The 21,663-nt window shown below is 39.7% G+C and overlaps 1 protein-coding gene across 10 annotated transcripts in view; it reads right to left on the bottom strand.

Annotated features, from left to right (window-relative positions):
* Nucleotides 1-1,089: 1,089 nt before the first annotated feature.
* The window catches only part of Bbx (BBX high mobility group box domain containing), a 232,217-nt gene continuing 211,643 nt past the window's right edge, over nucleotides 1,090-21,663 (bottom strand). For 7 of the 10 annotated variants that reach the window (XM_031364045.1, XM_031364054.1, XM_031364053.1 and 4 more), the window contains 5 exons: nucleotides 15,441-15,530; nucleotides 14,074-14,133; nucleotides 7,687-7,884; nucleotides 5,715-5,898; nucleotides 1,090-2,948 (listed from right to left, as the gene is read on the bottom strand). In XM_031364045.1, the coding sequence (XP_031219905.1) occupies nucleotides 2,861-2,948; nucleotides 5,715-5,898; nucleotides 7,687-7,884; nucleotides 14,074-14,133; nucleotides 15,441-15,530 (620 nt within the window). In that variant the 3' untranslated portion in view covers nucleotides 1,090-2,860. The remainder of the gene's footprint in view (nucleotides 2,949-5,714; nucleotides 5,899-7,686; nucleotides 7,885-14,073; nucleotides 14,134-15,440; nucleotides 15,531-21,663) is intronic. The other 3 variants (XM_031364051.1, XM_031364052.1, XM_031364050.1) reach the window with 2 other exon arrangements.

Below are 21,663 nucleotides of genomic sequence, written 5' to 3' on the forward strand. Positions count from 1 at the left end.
GCATTTTGGTTTGCTTGAGATATACATAAGGTGCAAGGACTTGTTTTCTTGAGGATGCTGTGAGACGAATATTAGTGTGGATGGTGTTTGCTGGCAGATCATAAGTACATATCAGAGAAATACAGCAATGCCAGTTTCCAGAAGGAGAGACATGAAATGAAGATGATGACACTGATAGAGTAAAGAACAACAACATAACAGACCGAAAGATTTGTGCTAACAAATGTTACCTGAAAATACCAACACCCCTCTCCAGCAGATCCGGGGCATAAGAAGCACAGCTACTGAAATCAAAACCTCACTCGGAGAACTATAAAGCTTTGCAGGATTTCTGCTACTCTCAGTGCCTAGCCGCTTAAAAATTAAGCATTTCTACAAAAAGGTTTGTTTTGAAAGAATCTGAAAACAGTCATATCCAGTAAGTCCCTCCCAGTCCCACCCTGACTAAAGTAAAAGTCACTGGGGTTTAGGAAAAGCAGACCAGGTAAGATATTAACCATGTAGAAAAAAGTTATCTCATTTGCTGCTTTAAAAAAAAAAAGTCTCAGGAATATACAGCAATCTCTTAAAGGACTATAGTGAAATGTATCGGAGGACTGAGGGAGGGTGCTCTGGCAAAAATAGATCTATTCTAATGTGTTCTAGAGAATAACAAGTTAGTACCATTGTCAAGATGCATGTTCTGCACCAATGCAATTGTTGGTTTTCTATTTTTGTTATTATTTTGGGGCTTAGGTAATTATCAATGTTTAAATCACTGCTAGCAAGTGGTCCAAACTCCACCAGCCACCAACATCAGGACCTAGCAAGTTCCAATCATTCAGGTTTTTGTTTTGAAATTTAGAAAATATTATTAAAAGTTATCATAGTAAAAATAGTATGCTAAAATCTGGGGCTCTTCACTTGATTTATTTCTATGTGAATGGGGTTCAGCTATCCCTATTGATTTACCTTTCATTACTTCCTGCTTCCTTCATCCCCACAATAAACATACAGTCTGAGGACATAATTCTAATACTTTTCTGCCCTCCCTACCTGCTTTGGAAAAACAACAACAAACAAAACAAACCTCTATCTTTTTCAATGCTGTTAGTATTGTTGTACATATTTTCCAGCACCGGAACTGAAGTAATATCTACAACCGTGAGAAGCTAGACCTAGACAAGTATTAATAGAGTCATTTTATATGGCTATTAGGTCAAATTACAATTAGAAAAAAAATTACAATTCAGTCAAGTATAAATAAGAAAGCTAGATAAAACCATGTAAACTGTCACCATTTAGAGATCTAATTCAAAAGCTTCAAACTCCAGCTAGCACTATCAAAATCCCACCAGTTTGAAAACGATTAAAAATTATTGCTGGGATCCAAAAATCAAAATTTGGTAGTTTGTGCTGTGATGCAAGAGTGGGGAAATACTTTGTGCTATGGAACAAATACCCTGTAAAATCTGTAGCCTCAGATTAATTTTGATGTATCACTTTGCATCTGTTGCTAGGAAACAAGACACTGTGAACATCAGGTGGTTAAGTCAATATGTTGAATGTTGTAAGCCAGTTAATCCACTTGGCACTGGCATATGGTTGGTTTTATGCTTAAAAGCAACAAAACATAAAAAGGAAACAGAAACTTGTAGGTGGATCTGACTGAGAGGCGCGCTTCAGACACACCTCCCCCCCCTCGTTTACTCAATAATTCCTCAACAATACAAACTCCAAATGGCTCCTAAAACCTGCAGTGCCTATTAGGCCGTGCATAGCAACCACAACCCGTCCGGTCTGTCTGTGATGGATGTAAAAGGTCTGAAGCTCCAAGTCCATATGAAGTGAGCATCTTCAACGTGTTTAGAATAATGAAGTAATACTAAGGTCACTTCTGAATAATATTTTTGTCTTTTTTTTGTTTGTTTTTATGAACGATCCATTGGTCACTTAGACCCTTGTGTAAAAATAAAAGTATCCTCAAGGCATGAAAACATCAGTAATCTGTAATCTGCAGGATGCTTCCCCTGTCTGGGAAAATATTTGCCACAATTTGCCCCAAGCAAATTCTTCTTGGTCACTCAAGGCTAAGAAAAAAATTCAGATTGTAAGAATTGTAATATTCTTTCTCAGTCTCTCAGTCCTTCTCTTCTCTCTCCTCTCTCTCTCTCTCTCTCTCTCTCTCTCTCTCTCTCTCTCTCTCTCTCTCTCTCTCTCTCTCTGCCAGCAAGCTACCACTACCACTCTGGTGGCAAATATAAAAGTGCAGAATATATGGACCACGAGGCCGAGCATACACCGCTAACAATGGTACGTCTGCCTGCCCATGCTGCTTGGGAGTCTCTGGTACAGGCTTTTTAATATTTATTCTACAATATAAATGTAGGTATAACCTATTATATAAACCATCTTAGAACTTAAATCTTCATGTACAAAAGACTAAGAATATCTAATAATAACTAGTGCAGTGCGTCAGGGTTTTCTTGTTTGTTTTGAAAGAATAACTAGATAATATATGAAACTAGTTTCACACTCTCTGGTTGGTAAAAGAGATGCTGGATGAGCTACAGCAAAGGCAGCCTTTTACCAAGTCCCCACGGGTCACCATCAAAAGCCTTCCTTCTATGCAAAGCAAAGGTCCAGGCCACTTTGCTTTGGCTCAGTATCACACAGTAACACTGCCCTCAGAAACTGTGGCTTCTGAAACAGCAAATGGGCCCAGAATGCTAAGTTCTGCTTCAAGTGGTTCTGGGCTGTGTGGGGCAACAAGCACTTGTCTGCAGTCTGTACTTCCCACCGCATGGACTCGCTAGCATCCCTGGTAAAGACAAGGCTAGGGTAGAAGGTAAAGCACAATGTTTTACAATTAAAGGGCGCATCACTGGTCAGCACAAGAAATAAGTACAGGAGCCTGTGGCATTTCTTTTGGCTGTCCATCGTGGGTGAGCGGAGTTGATCTCTGACCTCTGTAAAACAAGAGGAAAAATGTCACTTACTGAGGGCAATTAATCCGAGATAGGCAAGGACAAACGAGAGTGATAGGAACTTTTCCATTGTCCCACTTAATAGTAATTAATTGCTACTTAGTCATTTAATTAAAGCTGGATTTGTCATTAGAATTTTTACCTTTTGCCTTCCTTTTCTTTCTTTTCTGAAAAGTCATGTGTTCCCCCTACCCTTCCAACCGCTTAACAATATATTTTCTTGTTACTATCACAAGCCTTTTCACATGTTATACAGTGCCATGCCAGGACAACCACCCTGAGGTGGCCGGCCCCTGTCCTGGCCTATGGTACACACCACAGCACTGGACACAGCTGAAATGACAGCAGTGTTTCCATGGGTTTCACTTCCAATGAAGTTCTTCAGGACACACAGGACAAAGTGCTGAGTTTAAAATGCAGCAAATACCAGCTTTATAATTATACCCACATTTCTCTTAGTGTGCAAAAAAGAAAAGTAATTCTGTTATGTAGAACACTAGAAGTATATTAGATATTAAGGCTTTTAGAAACAGAATACATACTAGGACCAAATTTCTATTAATTTGTTTATTCATGCATGGTTTCTATTAAGTACTAACTGTCCAATAAAGAAAGTGTTTAGCACTTTCTTTGAAAAAAAAATGGATTTAAAATGCTGGTTTATAAACTTTATTATTAAGTGTACTTAAAAGAGTTTTAGGAAATACTGGGAAAGGAAAAAAGAAAACAAGGGAAAGAGGCTACAGGCATGACGTTAGTAATCGATGCTGTTCTTCTAACAGGAAGTGACAGAAAAGTCTTACACATAGTATTTTTTTCCCTACACAGTTAGGGTGCCACACATTGAGAACTATGTCATCTATTCACCTACTGCTAGAACAGGAGCCACCTAAGCCAGGACACCAACAAATAAAACTAATGTTTTGTTTTCAAAATGCATCAAGGAGATGAAATATCAGCAGATACAATTATAACTTTAATGTGCAGTTGGTCCCAGAAAGGTATGCATACCCTAGCATGAGGCATGCAAGCTGCAGCAGCAGGAGGGCATCTGAAAGAAGGGGACTAAACACAGGGGCTAGAAAGAAGAACAGCAATTCACCTGTGAGGATGTACAAAGGCAAGCATGGCTTAGCTGGACAGGTCAGAATTCATGAGCATACAGGAGGGGTGCGGAGGGCAGGGAGCTGGCTTGCTGAAAGTGCTTGCTTGGATGCTTTACTGATGCTAAAGCTAGCTGACAGGACAATGACACAATCACAGGGCAAGAGGAGGTTGCAGTAGTGAGAGGACTGTGGCCTTTTCTGAGGCCTTTACTAGGATTCTCACTGAGTACGCAAGTGGAGAAGCATCATCTTTCTGACTGGCTTAGCAGATCCCAGCAATGTCTGCCAGCAGTCACTCCCCAGTGGGAAGTTGCCTGTGCTAGTGAAAAGGAATGAGAACTCCTGGAACTCTCTGGAGGCTGACGTGAGGGGCACTATTATTACATTAACTACATTAATGGGTAAAGGGAGGCGACAGTGAACAGGAGGAGACAGAGCTGCTATCTGGGCCTTCAGATTTACTTGGAAGTAAGAATGGCATGATGAGCTTTCAAAGATTTTGTACTCAACTGAAAGTGTAATAAATAAATAAAAGTTACTCTTCAGTGGGGAATCCACTTTGAATAAAAAAGTAAAAAACCTGCATTCATAAAAGTGCTTTCTTTCCCAAAGGATCCAATTGAGTAGCAGAAGATATAACTCAATATGCTTTCTATGGGAATCAAAGAGTTCTCATGGCTGATCTAGTCAGATCCTTGCAGCTCATGATTCCTTAGGGATATCGTCATGTTCAACTTAAGGTGAGAAAACTGAGTTGCAGATCATAGAGTTGAAGAAAAATAATGGGCTTCTGTGTGCCATGCGTCAGATGTCAAGATGGCCCTTACCTTGAACCCATGGTGTTTTGATGGGATACTGTCATGGCTACCAACAAAAATCCTTCATCACCAAGATGCCACAGTCATTCACACAACACTCAAGCGCAACTGTGGTCACTTAAATGAAAAATGTTCCCCCACACTTGGATATTTGAGCACTTGGTCCAGAGAGTGGCGGTGTTTTGGGAGGTCATGGAATCAACCTCTGAGAGATGAAACCTTGCTGGAAGAAGTGTGGCGGGGGAGGGGCTTTGTCTTTCCTCACTTCCTGTTTCTCTGCTTTGTGCTCAGGATTGAGATAGCGCTCTCAGCTACCTGGCTCCTGCTAAGGTGCCTGATGCTTGTTGCCATGGCTCCCCACCATGATGGACTCTCATCCTCTGGAAAGGCCCAAATAGACCCTTTCTTTCCGAAGTTGCTTTAGTTATGGAGTTTTATCAGAGCAACAGAAAATTAACAACTACAGCCACTCCCAATGTATACAAAGCAAGTGCTAGGAGTGAGAAAGGGTAGTCACATGCTACCCCCAGGCACTGTACTGTTCTTCCCCCACACCTCCTTCAAGACCTAACTCCAGAATGCTTAGATAATCATGCTTCTTTATTCTCAGGATTTTCATGGGAATAATACTCTGATATCCAGATAAAATATGTAGTTGCCATGTTTGATACTGTTTCCCACATGTTAATTCACACATACATATAAATAACCATGTCCTTGATTTCGGTAGGAAACCCAGAACATGCCAGCGTGACATGCCAGTCAGTTCTGGAATGGTTGGCTGGTCTCCACACTGCTTCCTCCACTCGTGTCTGATCGCTCACCTGTGCACATTCTCCATGGCTGCAACTTCAGCCAGTGCCGCGAGGCTAAAGAATGCAGACACAGCAGGCATTTCTGGAGTACTGCTCCGTGGCTCCTCAACCGTATTGTGTGAGCAATTATCACCGCAGTATGTCTCAGGTACTTTGGGGAGACTCCTCTGCAGTTGCTCCTTTGGTTTGTCATCTGAAACAAAAAAGAAATCCATCACAGGAGGATCATTCAGACAAGGATCCTGGAGAAGCACTGTGCCCAACAGAGTGGAGAGCTGTTTGTCCTGCCCATGTCTGTCTGCTGCCTTCAAGTAGCAAGGATTAGACACAGTCTCTTTCTCCAAGGTAACAAAGCACTTAAATTAAGCTCACTGAAAACTGTGGACTCTACCCTAAACCTAACTGGAAAGAAAGTATTTTTTATTCACAGTCAAAGAACTGGTTTAGTGTTGGGGTGAGATGTAACCAAAATAAAACCCAAGAGACCTATGTGATGGTCATACTGCCATAGTAATGTGGGCTTTGGGTCTTATGCCATTCAAAGGTAGAATGGATTAAACAACAGATAATCAGTCCTCCTGAAAGACCACATGGAACAAAAACAAATGACTTTCTAGTACCTATCAAAAGACAAAGGGAGAATACTTTCCTTATTATACAAACATTGTAAGAGAGACAGAATTTTAAATAATATTTAAACCAATAAAAGATATGCTGTTATAATTAAGACATAAAAGTAGCATGGTGCTTTCCTATGAAAAAGGGAGTTATTTTCTAACATTTCTCTTTTTTTTCCCCCTGCAAATGAGAAGAAATGAGGACACAAATGAAGAAGGAGGTACCAATCTATAAAATGAAAGTTACACACAAAAAGTAGAAAGACCATTTGGGAAAGGGGGACCCATCAGGGGAGAAGACGGAGTAATGGGAGCTAAATATGATCAAATCACATTACATACATGAGTAAGAATGTCATTATGGCACCTACTGTTTTGAATAAGTGAATGTAAGTGAAATAAGAATAAAGAAAAATAAAATGAAAGTCACAGATCAGAATATAGATTAGAAGAAAGGAGTGGGCCAGCCCCCCCTCCACCTGTGGAGACATTCCCACTCACAGAACCCCACCTCTTCAAAGTCTCCCCTCTGACATGACAGTAGAACGAGGGGTGACAATCTGGCTTGTGGTTCTAACATTCATTTAAAACCACAAGACACAAGAAAAGGGCAAAATTAATAAATTGACCTCTACTTCTAACTTAGCAAGCAGTTCATCTCTGTAAAGACTGATATTAACCCAGATCAGATCAGATGGAATGCTACACCCCCCAGGAGGCAACAGCACAGATCAGAGCCTGGCTGATACCCCAAGTTCTTCAGAGGATGTTTAGTCATTATTCTACTCTTTAACCCTGAGCCTTTCAGAAAGTTCTACTGTTAAAGAAAGCACCATAAACAAGAAATGGATCACAGCTGAGAAAGGAAGTGGGTAATTTTACTGTCTGTTTAGATCAGAAAAATAAGAGATGCAGACACATTCTCAGGCTCTCCTAGTGGCTTGAATCAGCACTATGGAAAATGCTGAATATATTTTTAGGTCCCTAATTCATTGCTTTGAATATCTAATAATGTGGCTTGTAGTGACATGAATAGAACGCCATGAACTCACCCAGATCCATCTAGGAGCTTTGTAAGTCTAGGCTCTTCTGGAATTTACTTACGACTGTTTGGGGGCATTCTGATGAAAAGCAGTCAACAACCCTAAAGATTACCTTTCCTTTCTAGGGATTCAGACACATATTTGGAGAAACAACTATGGCTTCAGAGCACAAACTAGGGCATGTGTGGAGCAAAAAGTTGTAGAACACACCAGGTCTTCCTTGAGAAGCAATACCTGGCTAATAGTCACTTGGAGGCTAATGCAGCCATGGTGGACACTTGCTGGATCTCACAACCCTGACTTAAGGATCTTGCTTCTTACCCAAAGTACCTCCTGCTGGTGATACTCGGCCATCTGCAGTTCTGACAAGGTGTGTGATCTTGGTTTTCCTTGCTTTTCTCTTTTGGCTGCCCACCAAAGGTTCTTGCATTGCTATTGGCTCTGGAGTGTTGGGAATGGATAGGGCATTTTTAACCTTATAAGCAGGCTCTATGGTGTTTTTATCTTCAGAAAATATGGCTGAAATAGGATAAACACACAGTTATACACAAAAATACAAGGCATCAGCACCATTCTGGAAAAGACATGTTTCTGCATGCCTGACCCATGGGATTACACACAAGAATTTCTAAAACATTGACAGAAAAAAAAAGAAGAAGAAGAAAGAAGAAATGAAGCATTTCTACAATTTGCTTACTACTTAATTTACATTTTTCTTAAATTTGTAGAGGTTTCAAAGACATCCTCTCATGCCTCTTTTATGGTGTGAAGGGCTATATCATGGATGACGAGCATGCACTTCATCAGTGACCTGCATCCCACCAGTGCCCTCCACCCCCAGCTCTCTCACTCCCTTTTAATTATCTTTGGATCTGGTAGAGAGTTTGATCTAGTAGGTGGAGGTCTTAATGCATGCAAACCTCCCATCTGTATGCTAAGAGATCACAAGTTCTGGATGTGATCAGGGCCCCTTTCTGAGCTCTTCTGGGCTAGCACAGTTGGGTAGGGTGCTAACAGTACTTTCTTGTTTGAAGACACAGAGATTAAATATGTGCTTCTAAAATTCACATTTATAGCTGAGATATTCACCTTTAAGTACCAGGCTGGACTGAGTAGAAGAGAAAATTATGAGGCTTAAACTTTTTCATGCATACTGACTTGTCAAGTAAGGATAAGATAAACATTGGTAGGGTCACCATGCAAATGAAACTCTGAATTCTAGGACAGAGTGAACATGCTTAATGAGATAATTGAATGAAGCACAGTTCATGGAGAGAATGGGTTTTGGCACTGTAATTGCAAAACCAATAAATCATTTAATAACACAGGACTGAATTCTCAGTGACTTGTATCAAGTGTAAGGAGGGAACGGGCCAGTAAAGTTGTCTTCCTTGGTTTTGATTATATGGAAATACTTGTCTCACACACTAACTTCCTCATGTATTCCCCATTCCCACCCCCTTATTTTGAAATTAAAAAAGGGAACATGTAATTATCATATAGTAAACATTAAAAAGTAAATAAACTATGGGACTAGAGAGATGGCTCAGCAATGGCTCAATGGCTGCTCTTCCTGAGGACCTGGGTTTGATTCCCAGTACCTATGTGGCAAATAATAACCCTATGTAACTCCAGTCCCAGAGAATCAATACTGTCTTTGGGCCTTGGTGAACACTAGGCACACATGTAATACACAGACATAGATGCAGGTAAAATACCTACATAAGGAGGCAAAACATGCATACATATAAAATAAATAGATTTATAAATGTAGAAGCAACCAAGTTTCATGATTGGGACATTTTTTTAAATGTCAGTGGCTGGTCTAAGGTTTTGGACAGGAAAAATGTTAGTAGTCACTCAATCTCCTAATGGTAGGCACAGAAATCATTTTTGACAAAGGAAAGGGAAGACTAGGTGAGGAAATCAAGATATGACACGACAAATCCAAGAAATCAAAAGGGATTAAATTAAATGACAGATCTGATGGTAGGCACTTTATTAAGCTCTACATATAAAAGCTAGGCAATGGTGGTGCACAACTTTAATCCCAGCACTTGGGAGGCAGAGGCAGGAGGATGTTTGAAGTTGAGGTCAGCCTGTTCTACAGAGTGAGTTTTAGAACAGCCAGAGAAACTCTGTCTTGAAAGACCAACCAACCAAACAACTGAACAAACAAACAAACAAAGATAAAAATATATGGACAGTATAAAAAGAAAGAGCAAGAGAAAAATCCAATAAGAATAGCTCTATGTGCCTGACACTCACTTGCTGATATAATACTCTTGAAAGCCTAATTGGAATTTTTAATCTAGCTCTATAGTGATTTTAGATATAGCCTTGAAAAAGGAGAACTACAAATTACTGATTTTGTTTTTGTTTTTGCCCTGGAAATCATAGATATCTGAAATGAAGAAGTTGGTTCACACTCCAAACACATAGGGAAATTACTACCATTCCACCAATCAGAGTGTGGACTTCTCTTTGGCTCTGAATCAGTAGCGCAGAGCTGCAACACAAATGGCTGTGTGGGGACAGGCATAAGGCAGCAGCTACTGAATTAACAGCACTGCCTCCAACTACCAGGTAAGCATGCCTCTAAGCACTATTTCAAGAATGGAACCCACAATCAGAAAAAAGGCCATCTTATAATTTAGACCTAGTCCCAGGTTCAAGGGCTGAATAGCTTTCACTGTATGTACTCAGGCTCAGACTACTGGTTCTTTGCTTCTTAGCTTAGCACGGGCCAATGTAAGTTCTCTAAATATAAAAGCTCTAATAAAAATTCACTACAGTTTAGGTAGAAATAATCCAAAGAAGTTTAATGAGTATATAGCCTTAAAACTCAAAGCCTCGGACAAGTTGAAAGAAGCCAAACTAGAATTTACAGTGAACATCAAATAACGCTTGTTGCACTTTCCTGAGCATTACTTTGCTCATCCCTCACCTGTCACTCTAGAGGGATTTCTGCTCACTTCTTCAGTATCACTGCTGCTTTACAGATGGCATCCCCAAAACATACTCCTTCCCTTTTCTACTTCTATTTGTAAGCAAACAAACAAGAATCTAAAACTTGTGGTAAAGGGCAAGGCACAGGTCCAAAGATGAAAAGAAAATTGTATTAGGAAAAGAGGCAAGGAAAAGAAAAGGCCAAGTGGTTTGTGAAACATCATCTGACTTCCAGAGACAGCAGGATTTCAGAGAATCCAGTCACAGACACAAGGATTCTCTTCTTGAACTGCAGTTTACTCGCTGTGTTGGGCCATGGGTCTCTACATACAGATGTGATCTGGGCTGGAAGACACTCAGACCTAAAAGGGTAGGTTTGCCACAAGGCCTACAATAACGGTTTTGTAGAAAATAATGGTGCTGAGAAAAATGAGCACCTTTGTCAGCTGCAGGGCCACAAATCAGAGGGACACTTGTGGATTAGCACTGCTTTAGCTGACATTTTATTGGTGAGCCCTGAGGTAACTGCGTTCTACCAAGTATTGCTCTTTTGAAAGTCTCTCCAAATGACCTGATAATGACACATTAGCAACCAAAGGCACAGCTGCTAAAGGCCGGGCACGGGAGAATTCAGGTCCACACACAGACAGGAGGAGGAAGTCAAAGAAAGGGCAGAAGCAACAGTCAAGATCTAGATGTCAGCTTATTAGCAGAAAGCAAAGAAGTAACAAGCTACAGATTAGGTGAAAGGCGATGTATAATATAGTTCCGTGGGAACTCTGTGTCAGCACCCCAGAATGAACTTATACAGCTAAACCTATTATTATTATTATTTCACCTAAACCTATTATCAGATCTAGAAGAAATCATAGACCCCACAGATCATTCACACTTGACAAAGCTATGGAATGAAAGCTAAGACCATGTTAAGAGAGTTACAGGGTGGAGAGTTAAAGGTCTTGCTTGCCCCATACTTTACCCTGATATTAAATCCACAAAAATAAAGCCATATGCAGAGGACTATGTAAAGGGTCACCCCTCAGGGACAATCTCCTAAGATAGGAGAACTGAGGTAGGTAAGGGTAAGTCAAATACATAGTTGTCTATGACAAAACAGTATTCAACCACACCAACCAAAGCAAAGTGAGTGAGACGCAGGGCATGTGGGGCACAAAATCAAGCAGCTTGGGGAGGAAATCAAGCCCCTCTTCCCCTACTCAAACAAGCGGATATATGAGAAAAGAAAGACTTTGCCATCCAAAAGCACATTAGTCATTTCTCTTTAGGCTTTTAATTGAACACACAAAATTCCTCAGACACACTGGAAAGAGTCCACAGGGCTGGTTTTCACACACAACAATAACCATAGCACACGTGGAGTGCATCATCTGAGGGTGATAATGCCAGCTCACTCCTGGAGCCACATTAGGACCATGGCAGTTAGAGACTGTTTTGTTTTCCAAAGTGCTCCCCAAATGTGGAGAGTGTTCTTTGGGAGAACAGCACTGTATTTGGACTGCACCCTCACAAGGCTACTAGAATCAGGAATTTACATTCCAACTGGGAAATTCAGTTGCACTGAAATCATTATGGCTGTATTTGAAATCTCATTGCCTTTGGTTGGTCTCCCATGATCTAAAACACGTCTGATGCGGAATGAAAAGAGAATGGAATGAAGGAGCCAGATCTATGATCCTGGGAGACTTTGCTGGAGTTACAGAGCAACAGTTCCAAACATGGGAAACAGATCCAGTTAGGCGGGGTGTATGGATCACATCTAAAGATCTCCCTGTACAAACAGGCTCCCTGCCGCTAACTCCTGGAGTCATATTACACATTGAAAGGAACTACTCTGATGGAGATTTTGCAACATAGCCCTGGCTGGCTTGGCACTTATTAAATAGTCCAGGCTGCCCTAAAGTTGAAGGTAACCCTTTCCACCTTAGTCTCCAGGATGCTGGGATTAAAGCAAACCCAATGAAGTCTAAAAGTTGACATATCTGCTTGGAAAAATGAAACAGTAATGGCCAAAGTGCTTAAGTAGAAAGAATTCTGGTTTCTTCTGTCTTCATAGTTTAGTTGACCTTCATTTTTTTTTTTTTTTTAAATCAGGTGTTTGGGGGCTGAAAGCCCTCCTTAATTCAATGGGGCTACAATAAAAAATTTAAAAACTCACAAAAAGAAAAGACCTCTAAGTGTCATTAAGCACTAACTATCTTCATGCCATCACTGTGGAGTTAGAAATCTTTAGTCTTTCCACAGTCCATGGAAAGACAAACGGTGGCTATGGTAGGTCTTCTCAGCTGACAAGAGAAATCTTGCCAATTCTAGGCAGATATGCTGCTTTTAGCATCCCAGCCCCCATTAGACACCAGAGAAAAAACTTCATGTGTTAAGAGAGACATGGAACTTAACGTTTATGTGTTACCACGTAGGCCATTCCCAAGCTCTGGACATGAATTACATATGTGTTTCATACAAATATAGAGTAAATTATAGTGAGGACAAGCTATGTGTCCTACCAAACAGTGCTTATTAGTGGCAGGCTTGAGATCACAAGTCTCCCTAACTCATGTCAAGTGAGTTTTCCACATCACTCTATATATGCACTCTGCATTTCAGCAGGGTCAAATGTATTTTTAAAAAAACAAAACAAAACAAACAAAAAACCCATCATTTGAAGTAGGGGGTGGAGGGGTTGGGTTCAATTATCAAGAGCCTAGTCTTAAGCATATTGCTGACTAGCCCAGAATATACTATGTAGCCCCAGGCTATCCTTAAACTTGTAGTAATCCTACTTCTGCCTCCTGAGTGTTTGAGTTATAGAGGTGCACCACTACACTTGACCCAATTTATTCATTTGTAGTGGGTGGGTCACTATGTATAGGTTCCATTTTGTTGATACAAAGAGAATACAATGTGCATACAGAATTATAAACTGGAATATTTCAAAGATACCACTGACTTTTCAAATGAAGTAACTTTTTGTTCTACAGGATCTCATGTAGCCCAACTGGGCCTCAAACTCACTGCACAACCGAGGGCAACATTTAATCCATTCCTAATCTCCACCTCTCAAGTGCAGAGATTCACAACCACACCCAGATCTAATGAAGTAACATAATCACTAAAATGGTAAGTCTTTTAAAAGATCTATAATGAAAATATTTTGTTTGTGTGTATGTGTGTGTGTGTATCGAGGGGGTGGTTAGAAGAAGGGAAGGCACCTTAACTCACAAAAATTAATACTAACCTAACATTGCAATATATGACAATTACTACAATTATAGTATATATAAGTAGGGTGTAGGGAACTTAAAACTGACATTTGTACTAGGACTTCTGACTAGTTTGGCTGTACATATGTATACACATACATACTTAGAGGTACTGGGAAATGGGCGAGGGACAACACTCAGGTCAAAAATCACTTCTGCTAGCTTGAGGGCCCCTACTCCTCAGTCCTGACTCCTATACTCCTGCATCACAGACACACTGTTAAACCACTTGATTCTAGAGTCAATGTGATTCCAAGGCTACAAATCTTTTATCAAACTAAATACTATATGGCACACTGTCTGATGATTAGCAGCAAAGAACAATTTTGGTTTAAAATAAAAAAAAAAAAACAATCTCAGTGGGAACATATATATTTAATATTGGTTGACTCTACATACATTTTGAATTTTTAAAGACTACAAAATTATTCCATTTTTAGCTTAAACCACATATAATGATTAAATAATATGTTTCTTTTACCTTCTGTAGGGTGAATGGCATCCAAGAAAAACTGCTTGTGTGACCATTTATCCCCACTTCCTAAGAACAAGGAGAGAAAAGGAAAGGACAGTGAAACTCTAATCCCAGCACAGATGCACACAGCACCAAACAAAGTGTGTGCAAAATGACTTGAATATCACACAGCATGCACATCAAGCAGAATTTCATTTATTTTATTCTCAAAACTATTTGCTAAGTAAACAAAAGAAACTACTTAAGTTATGGATAAAAATAAGTAAATTCTGTCCTTTGTGAAATATGTAGGGCAATATCTTTACTTTAATCAAGACAATTTGAAGGTCAGTAAAAGGAAATAAAAACTGACATTTTACCTACATTATAATGTTTACTCACTGGAAGCGGAAGAAAGCAGATCATCAGTGTGTAATGCCAGAAGTTGACGTGCATATGAAACTGAAGTTAAGTAAAAGCTGCAGTACAGAACATACAGGGGCATATACACCCACACGCAACTCGTAAAAGCCTGAATGCTGAAGCCTGACATGCTGCATACATGGCCATGCAAGAAAGTTGCAAATAAGCCTCAGATGAGCGGGTTTATGGCAGCCATGACACTGACATGCAGGACACCAAGGAGTTCCAGCCTCCAAGTTCACGTGGCTGTACTGTGAGAGAAGTGAGGACTTATCTTTGATATGCAAGAATTTAAGTCTTGAGCTATGAGAATAGAAATCTTAAGAGGAACCCCGAGGAGGTTCAAGGGTCCATCAAGACCACATGGCAATGGATGTTCAAAGAAGGGCAAGGTGGTAGAGGGCCCAAGTTCTTGGTGCCCTCTGGAAATAATTGTCCTGTGCCTAAAGGAGATTGAAGAGTCCAGCCAACAACAAAGCATAGATGGGAAGAGATGTTACAATTTAGGAGTAGGGAAAAAGGATTGTAAGATTTCTTAATTAACAAAGTAGAGAAATGGCAAATGGCTGGACTTTCAAAAGACTATAAACTGTAAGATTTGGGAAAGTGAGAATATGTGGTCATTGTATGAAAGGTTGCCAATAGGAGAAAAATAAGAATAGCCAAACAAAATAAATGGGTAAGAGGCCTGGAAGACTAAATTATAAATTACACCAAATGTAAATGAGAAACAACAATTTTCGGATTCATATGGAGCTGTGATCAGAGAGACAAATAGTGGATTTGAGCAGAAATAAAGGAGATTTGCATAGCTACAGAGTGTAGGAAGGATGAAGCACCATGTCCAGAGCTGATGGCACTGAGCAAGCCAAGGGGAGAAATGGAAGGAGGTGTGCAGAAGCTTTGCTCAAGGATGAGTCTGGAATGGAGGTGACCAAGAAACCTTAATGGAGGATGGAAGGCACCAGTACCTTTTTCTGGAACATTAGGCTTCTCCTTTTTGTGCTTATATTTGCTGACAATTTTGTGGAATAAGTTCTTTTTCTGAGACTGGAAAGGACCTACAGACAATATTATAAATATATTTTAAGTTCACAAGGTTGCACAAAACAATAGTGTGGGCTTTGTTTTGTTGTTTTTAATTATCACGCACTCCTTCCTTCTATGGAATTAGTAAACTGAGTTGGAAGAAGTGTTCTCTTGCAGATTCACTCAGCAAGTGCTCAGCCCATTTTGATAGGCTTATTTAAAACTCAGAGAGATTTTCCTAGGAAATGTGTTAGGCAAAAGCCTCCATTAGGGCTGGGACTCCCTGAGAGGAAGCTGCAGATTTAGTGGGTAGAAACAGACTATAATCAGCTAACAGCAGAGAGGTGATAGTTTGAAATAGAGAAGGTTTTTACTTTAGACTCCTAAATGCCATGAAGAAATGGATAGAATGCACATCTCACTTCTAAGAAACTGAGCTTACAAGGACAGCACTTTCAGGATAACCATTGACCTGAGAGCATTAGATACCTTTCAGGCCCTTTCTGAGGCTAGGAAGGGATAGGGTAGATGGGTGATTTAAAATCAGGTTATTTGCTAAACAGACAGCTTAGAGCCTGGGTTGTTTTCCAGTTAAGGACCAGAGCTAACAGTATTCTTCCGGAGGCGGGCTCTTTACTACCCATTGCAGATCTTCATGTCCGAATAACTTTACATGGCTTCTGTTACCTCATCTAAAAATGGGGGTCATCACAGCGCCTAACTCACAGGGTTGGTGTGAGGATCAGAAAGCTCTAAGTGTCACAGGCTCCCTTGCTGCATCTCCCACTTATTAGTGTCTGCAGCAAGCTCTGCCTTCTGGCTGGTGGCAAACTACCAATATCCTTAGCACTTCCACCTGTGCACTAGGCAATCCTCCCTCCTAAGCATCCGTGGACAGACATTAATCCACCCAAATAAAAACAAAAGAGGTGTTGGCATTCGCTCAGACTTCTCCCATCAGTTACTGTCCCCCTTCCCCAAATCCTCTAGCAAAGCTGTCCTCAGATGGGCTGCCTACAACCTTCTTTCTCCAACTACTTATCTTCCTTGACACTCAAGAAAACCTGGGTTGTCTAGTCACCTACAACCCAAAGCTACAAAAGCCAAATGCTGATTCAGATTGTACTTAATGGGCTGTTCAGCAGCTCCCACAACGACTGTCCACTTGGGCTACACCCTCTACGTTGAACACCTCCTTCACCAGATTCTAGTACCAAGTGCTTTGCTTTGATTCTTCCTACAGGGACTGTTGCCTGTTTCCTCTGTTTCTCTTGCTAGGGGATGGGGTTGATCCCAAGGTGGGGACAACACAGATTTGCTCATTTCCTGTACTCTCACTTCTTTGGTACTTCATTTGTAGTCTCAGCTTTAAATACCAGCTATGGGCTGATGACTCACAAATGTGTGCTTAAAATGCTGTGGACCTCACACTATCAAACAAGAACTGTTATGTCTACAACCAAATATCCTTGCTCACTGCTCCCTAGCTGTACACATAGTCTCAATCCTACTTTACAGATTTTGTGTCAGCTGCTATCAATGTTTAAAAATGCTTTGACTATATCCAGGCTAACCTGCTTATTCTTCCAGACTATCCCATGCAAAGCTGTCACAAGCCATCACTTGTGATCTTGTTTTCCTAACATCCCTTTATATAAGGTGATTAAAAAGCAAGGACACAAAAACAGCTCCACTAAAATATGACTTACATGCCAAATTAATCACTCAATTAAAATATAGCTAATATTTTCCTCTCTAGAGATATATGCATCATCAACCAACAACATACATTTTATCATATAAAAAATAAATGCCACAGGGAGCTAGAGAAATGGGTCAGCGGTTAAAAGAACTGAGGTCCAACTCCTAGAAATCACATAATGTCTCTCAACCCTCTGTAATGGGATCCAATGCCCTCTTCTAGTGTGTCTGAAGACAGTGACACTGTATTCACATACATTAAAATAAATAAATAAATAAATAAATAAAATGAATGTCATACCTATTAGCAACTATCCTATCCTTGTCCTGCAATTCCCCATCTCTAAACCACCACAGGTTTGACTATTTAAAATTCCTATATAACACGGACAATATAATGGGAAGTTAATATAATAGGAAGTTTAGATTGTTCTTGGATTTAGCATAACATTTCTAGGGCTCACCTGTGCTGCAGGAAGATCAGGATAATACCGATATTTATATTTGATCAGTTTAGGGACTAAGAGATTTATGCATTGTTTTCCATATTTTGGATCTCATGAATACAAACTGCATAAACATTGATGGATGGTTTTGTTTTGTTTTTGTTTGTAGATGTATGTATTCTGATGGCATACACTCTTAGGCATATCATATACATAGAGGTAGACTTGCTAAGTTATATGGTCAGTGTGTCTACTTCATGAAACAGTTGTGAAGGTTTATGCTCCTCCAGGTGGTGCATAGGGTTTCGAGTATATGCATGTGCTCTATATGAATGCAGGTAATTCCTCTTAAAAGTCTGGCAGGATCTATGGTAGTACTATCTGGGCCAAGGATCCTCACATCCCTAGTACACTCTGATTGCTGATTCAACATCTTGACACATCACAGGTCATTCTTAAATTGGTTTCAGTAGTTTGTGTCTTTCTATGAAATGTTACATCTTATCAAGGTTATTTACTGGTGTATGGTATTCTGCTCATAGTACTAGGTTACAATTATTTTCATTTATGTACAGTTGATAGTAATGTTCTCTGTTTCATTTTAGATTATAAACATGCAAACCTACTTTTATTAGTCACAATCTAGTTAAATGTTTGTTGCTATTTCTTTCCCTCTTCCTTTTGATTTGGGCTTGCCTTTCTTTTCTCGGTATCTTAAGGTGAAGGGCTAGTTGGAGTAGTAATTTTAGACTTTTCTCAGAAGGGGAGTAAACTCCACTCTAAGCATACCTTATGTGTCTAAGCATCTGACACTCTGCTCTCACATTCGTCTCATTACTTAACACTTTCTTCTACTTCTGATTTTAATTTGTTTAACTATGGCCAGAGAAAATATTTTGTTGGTATTTATTATATTATATTATATAATTAACTATTATATTATATTAACTTCCCATTATATTGTCCGTGTTATATAGGAATTTTAAATAGTCATTATACATATTATAAATTATATTTATAATTTAATTATAAATTGATCACTTTGCTTTACAGATAGCACATATCTAATTATGGGGATTGTTCCACATACTTCAGGTACACACTCTGCAAGAGTAGTGGTCCTGTCTAGTTAGTTCTAGTTGTTTCAAGGTTGTTCAGGTGTTCATTCTCCTTGCTGATCATTTGTCTACATGTTTTATTGATCTGTTCTCTTGATCTTCATAGCACTGTTAACCTTCAAACACATGACATTCCTTGGTTAGTTGGGGCTTGTTTATTTGTCTGGTCATCCAGTATAATGAAACCTCCATAGGAGCAGGTTCTTTGATTTTTTTTTCACAGTTATAATCACAGTTATAATTGTCTAGAATAGTGTTTAGTATACAACAGATTCTCAAAAAAAACTCACTTCATAAATAACAAAGCTCCTACAGCACTGACTGGCAAAAATGTGTGAGAAACACATTTAAGTTAACAAGGATACCATAAATCTCTGCAAGTGCTATGACCACAAGTCATGCTTCTAAATAACCCATAACAAATATTCTGATTAGTTGGAATGTTTTAAAAAGGAAATGGATGTTATTTTTCTCTTTTTGAAAAAAGAATCACTGAAAAACTAAACAAGCACAAAGTAAACCTGTCATGTAAGTATGGTACACTGATATTAGCAATGTTCTCTAAAATGTGTTTGCACCAGTGGTTCCTGGACTTTTATAAAACCCAGGCACTCTTACCAGAATGACACCTGAATGACATGTAGGCAATCATTGAAAATAAGTAGGAGAAAGCAGAAGAAACTTTCTGAGACTTCTGAGGCTCACAGAGCCCCTGCTGATTTACCTGTGGGAATTGTAAGATATTGCCTCACACGGAAAGTCATATAAGTACAGACTGAACTGGAATGGAAAAGGAGTATAAAAAGTGTGAGTTAAGGACAAAGCTAAAGATGAATCTACCCATATTTGCACACATACAAATAAGCAAACATGCAGGCTGGCTTTGTATGTAGAAGAGCTTATATAAGCTTACATTTAAAAAATTCCTTGCTTTGAACCATCCCCCCAAAAGATGACTATAAATACTGTAAACAAATGATGACTTCCTCAAAGATAGTGACAAGAACATGAAAGGAAAGTAATGAGTAAGATCTAATCACAACCACAGAAAAGCAGTGATTTAGGAGTCAATAAATGAACAATTTCATTTCTGCTCACCAGCATGGCGCATGTGTTTGACAAGCTGTCTGAAGAAAATCAAGTTTAAAAAATGATAAAAAAAAAATAGCAAACACAAGCAAATTAAGAACTATGTTTTTCTTTTTGTTATATTAACATAGAAGGGTCCACAAATTGGGCAGGAAGGAAATGAAAAGTAGAAAAATATGTTCTAGAAAGAATCATTCAGAAGTCAAAGAAAAGACACTCCACTTCAGGCTTCTAATTCATCTCTTTCCCTAGCAAACTGTTTCAGAGAACACCAGCATCACCTGCAGCCTCCTTACAACATCAACAGCATCACCTGCAACCTCCTTACACCACCACCAGTATCACCTGCAGCCTCCTTACACCAGCACCACCAGCATCACCTGCAGCTTCCTTACAACACCACCAGCATCACCTGCAGCCTCCTTACACCAGCACCACCAACATCACCTGCAGCCTCCTTACCCAATACCACCAGAATCCCACAGTGCTGGTCTGTAAAGCTGCTCAGGTCAGCACCCAGAACCTGGGGAAGGATGTCCTGAACAACGAGATCTCCTTTACACTGCGCTCCAACTTACATCTGGGTAAAAACAGCAGAGCCTCGCCACAAGACAAGGGGCAAAGAAGACTGACATGAGATCTTAACAATAACCTTTCCAAGGCATGAACGTCAGGGTTTCTTGGGAAATGGACATTTTGGGGACACTGTTGCCACAGTGACACAGGAGCCACTTCAGTATGAGCTCAGCATAATAATTTTTCAAGGCCAGAGGTCCTGCTATTAGGTGAACCTGTTCTTCTGAACTATTGTGTCATAAATGCTCAGTCTAACTCTACTGCCAAGAACTTTCCTCAGGTTCTATAAGTTCATGCATTCTAAGCAATAGAAAAGCAACAAGATTATTTTCTAAGACTAGGCTGATTTTTTTTATTGGTTGCATAACTAATGAATTGATAATTTTGTAATAATTTGTAGCAAATTGCTCCCAGCTGCTGGCCATTTATCTGAGTAAGTTGGAATGATCCATTGATCTGAGTAAGTTGTAAAGTATATCAGCTACTATTAAGTTAGGAGTCATGAATGGGATGGAGCTACTTTCATGGGCTGAACACACATAATTAAGAAACTCAAGACTGTGTCAGGTAGGAGGAGAGCTGAGGAAGAGATTCAATAAAGTATGTGTGAGGACACAATCATAAGAGCCAATTCTTTGAATGAGAATTAAAAACTACAAATAAAGTATAAGTAAAAATAGATATATTCTTGGAAGATTATAGCTTATAAAAAAAAACAAGATTTAGAAAAAAAATTCATGATAGTGTGTGTTTTATAACTGCAAATGTACTGTCACTATCTTCCTGAGAAGGTTTCAGAGTCAATGAAGACTCTTAAATAGTTCGAGGGAAAATTACAAAGTTCTACCTAAACTTGGAACTACAACTTCCTAACAGGAGAGGTGAGTCTTGCTGTCCTCAGTGTCAGTGACTGAAAGTGTCCTCAACTTCAAACAGCAGATTCCAGCTTCTATGTTGTGAAACTGTTCCTTAATACCACTATGCTTTAAAAATAAAACTTCAGGCAATGGTGGCGCACACCTTTAATCCCAGCACTTGGGAGGCAGAGGCAGGCGGATTTCTGAGTTCGAGGCCAGCCTGGTCTACAGAGTGAGTTCCAGGATAGCCAGGGCTACACAGAGAAACCCTGTCTCGAAAAACCAAAAATTTCATTCTTGGACATTTTATGGGGAGGGGATAGTGTCTGGATTAAGCTTTATATATGTTAAGCTGGTCTTGTACCAAGATAACTTTTG

Source organism: Mastomys coucha, unplaced genomic scaffold, assembly GCF_008632895.1.
Source record: "Mastomys coucha isolate ucsf_1 unplaced genomic scaffold, UCSF_Mcou_1 pScaffold12, whole genome shotgun sequence".
Lineage (NCBI taxonomy): Eukaryota > Metazoa > Chordata > Mammalia > Rodentia > Muridae > Mastomys > Mastomys coucha.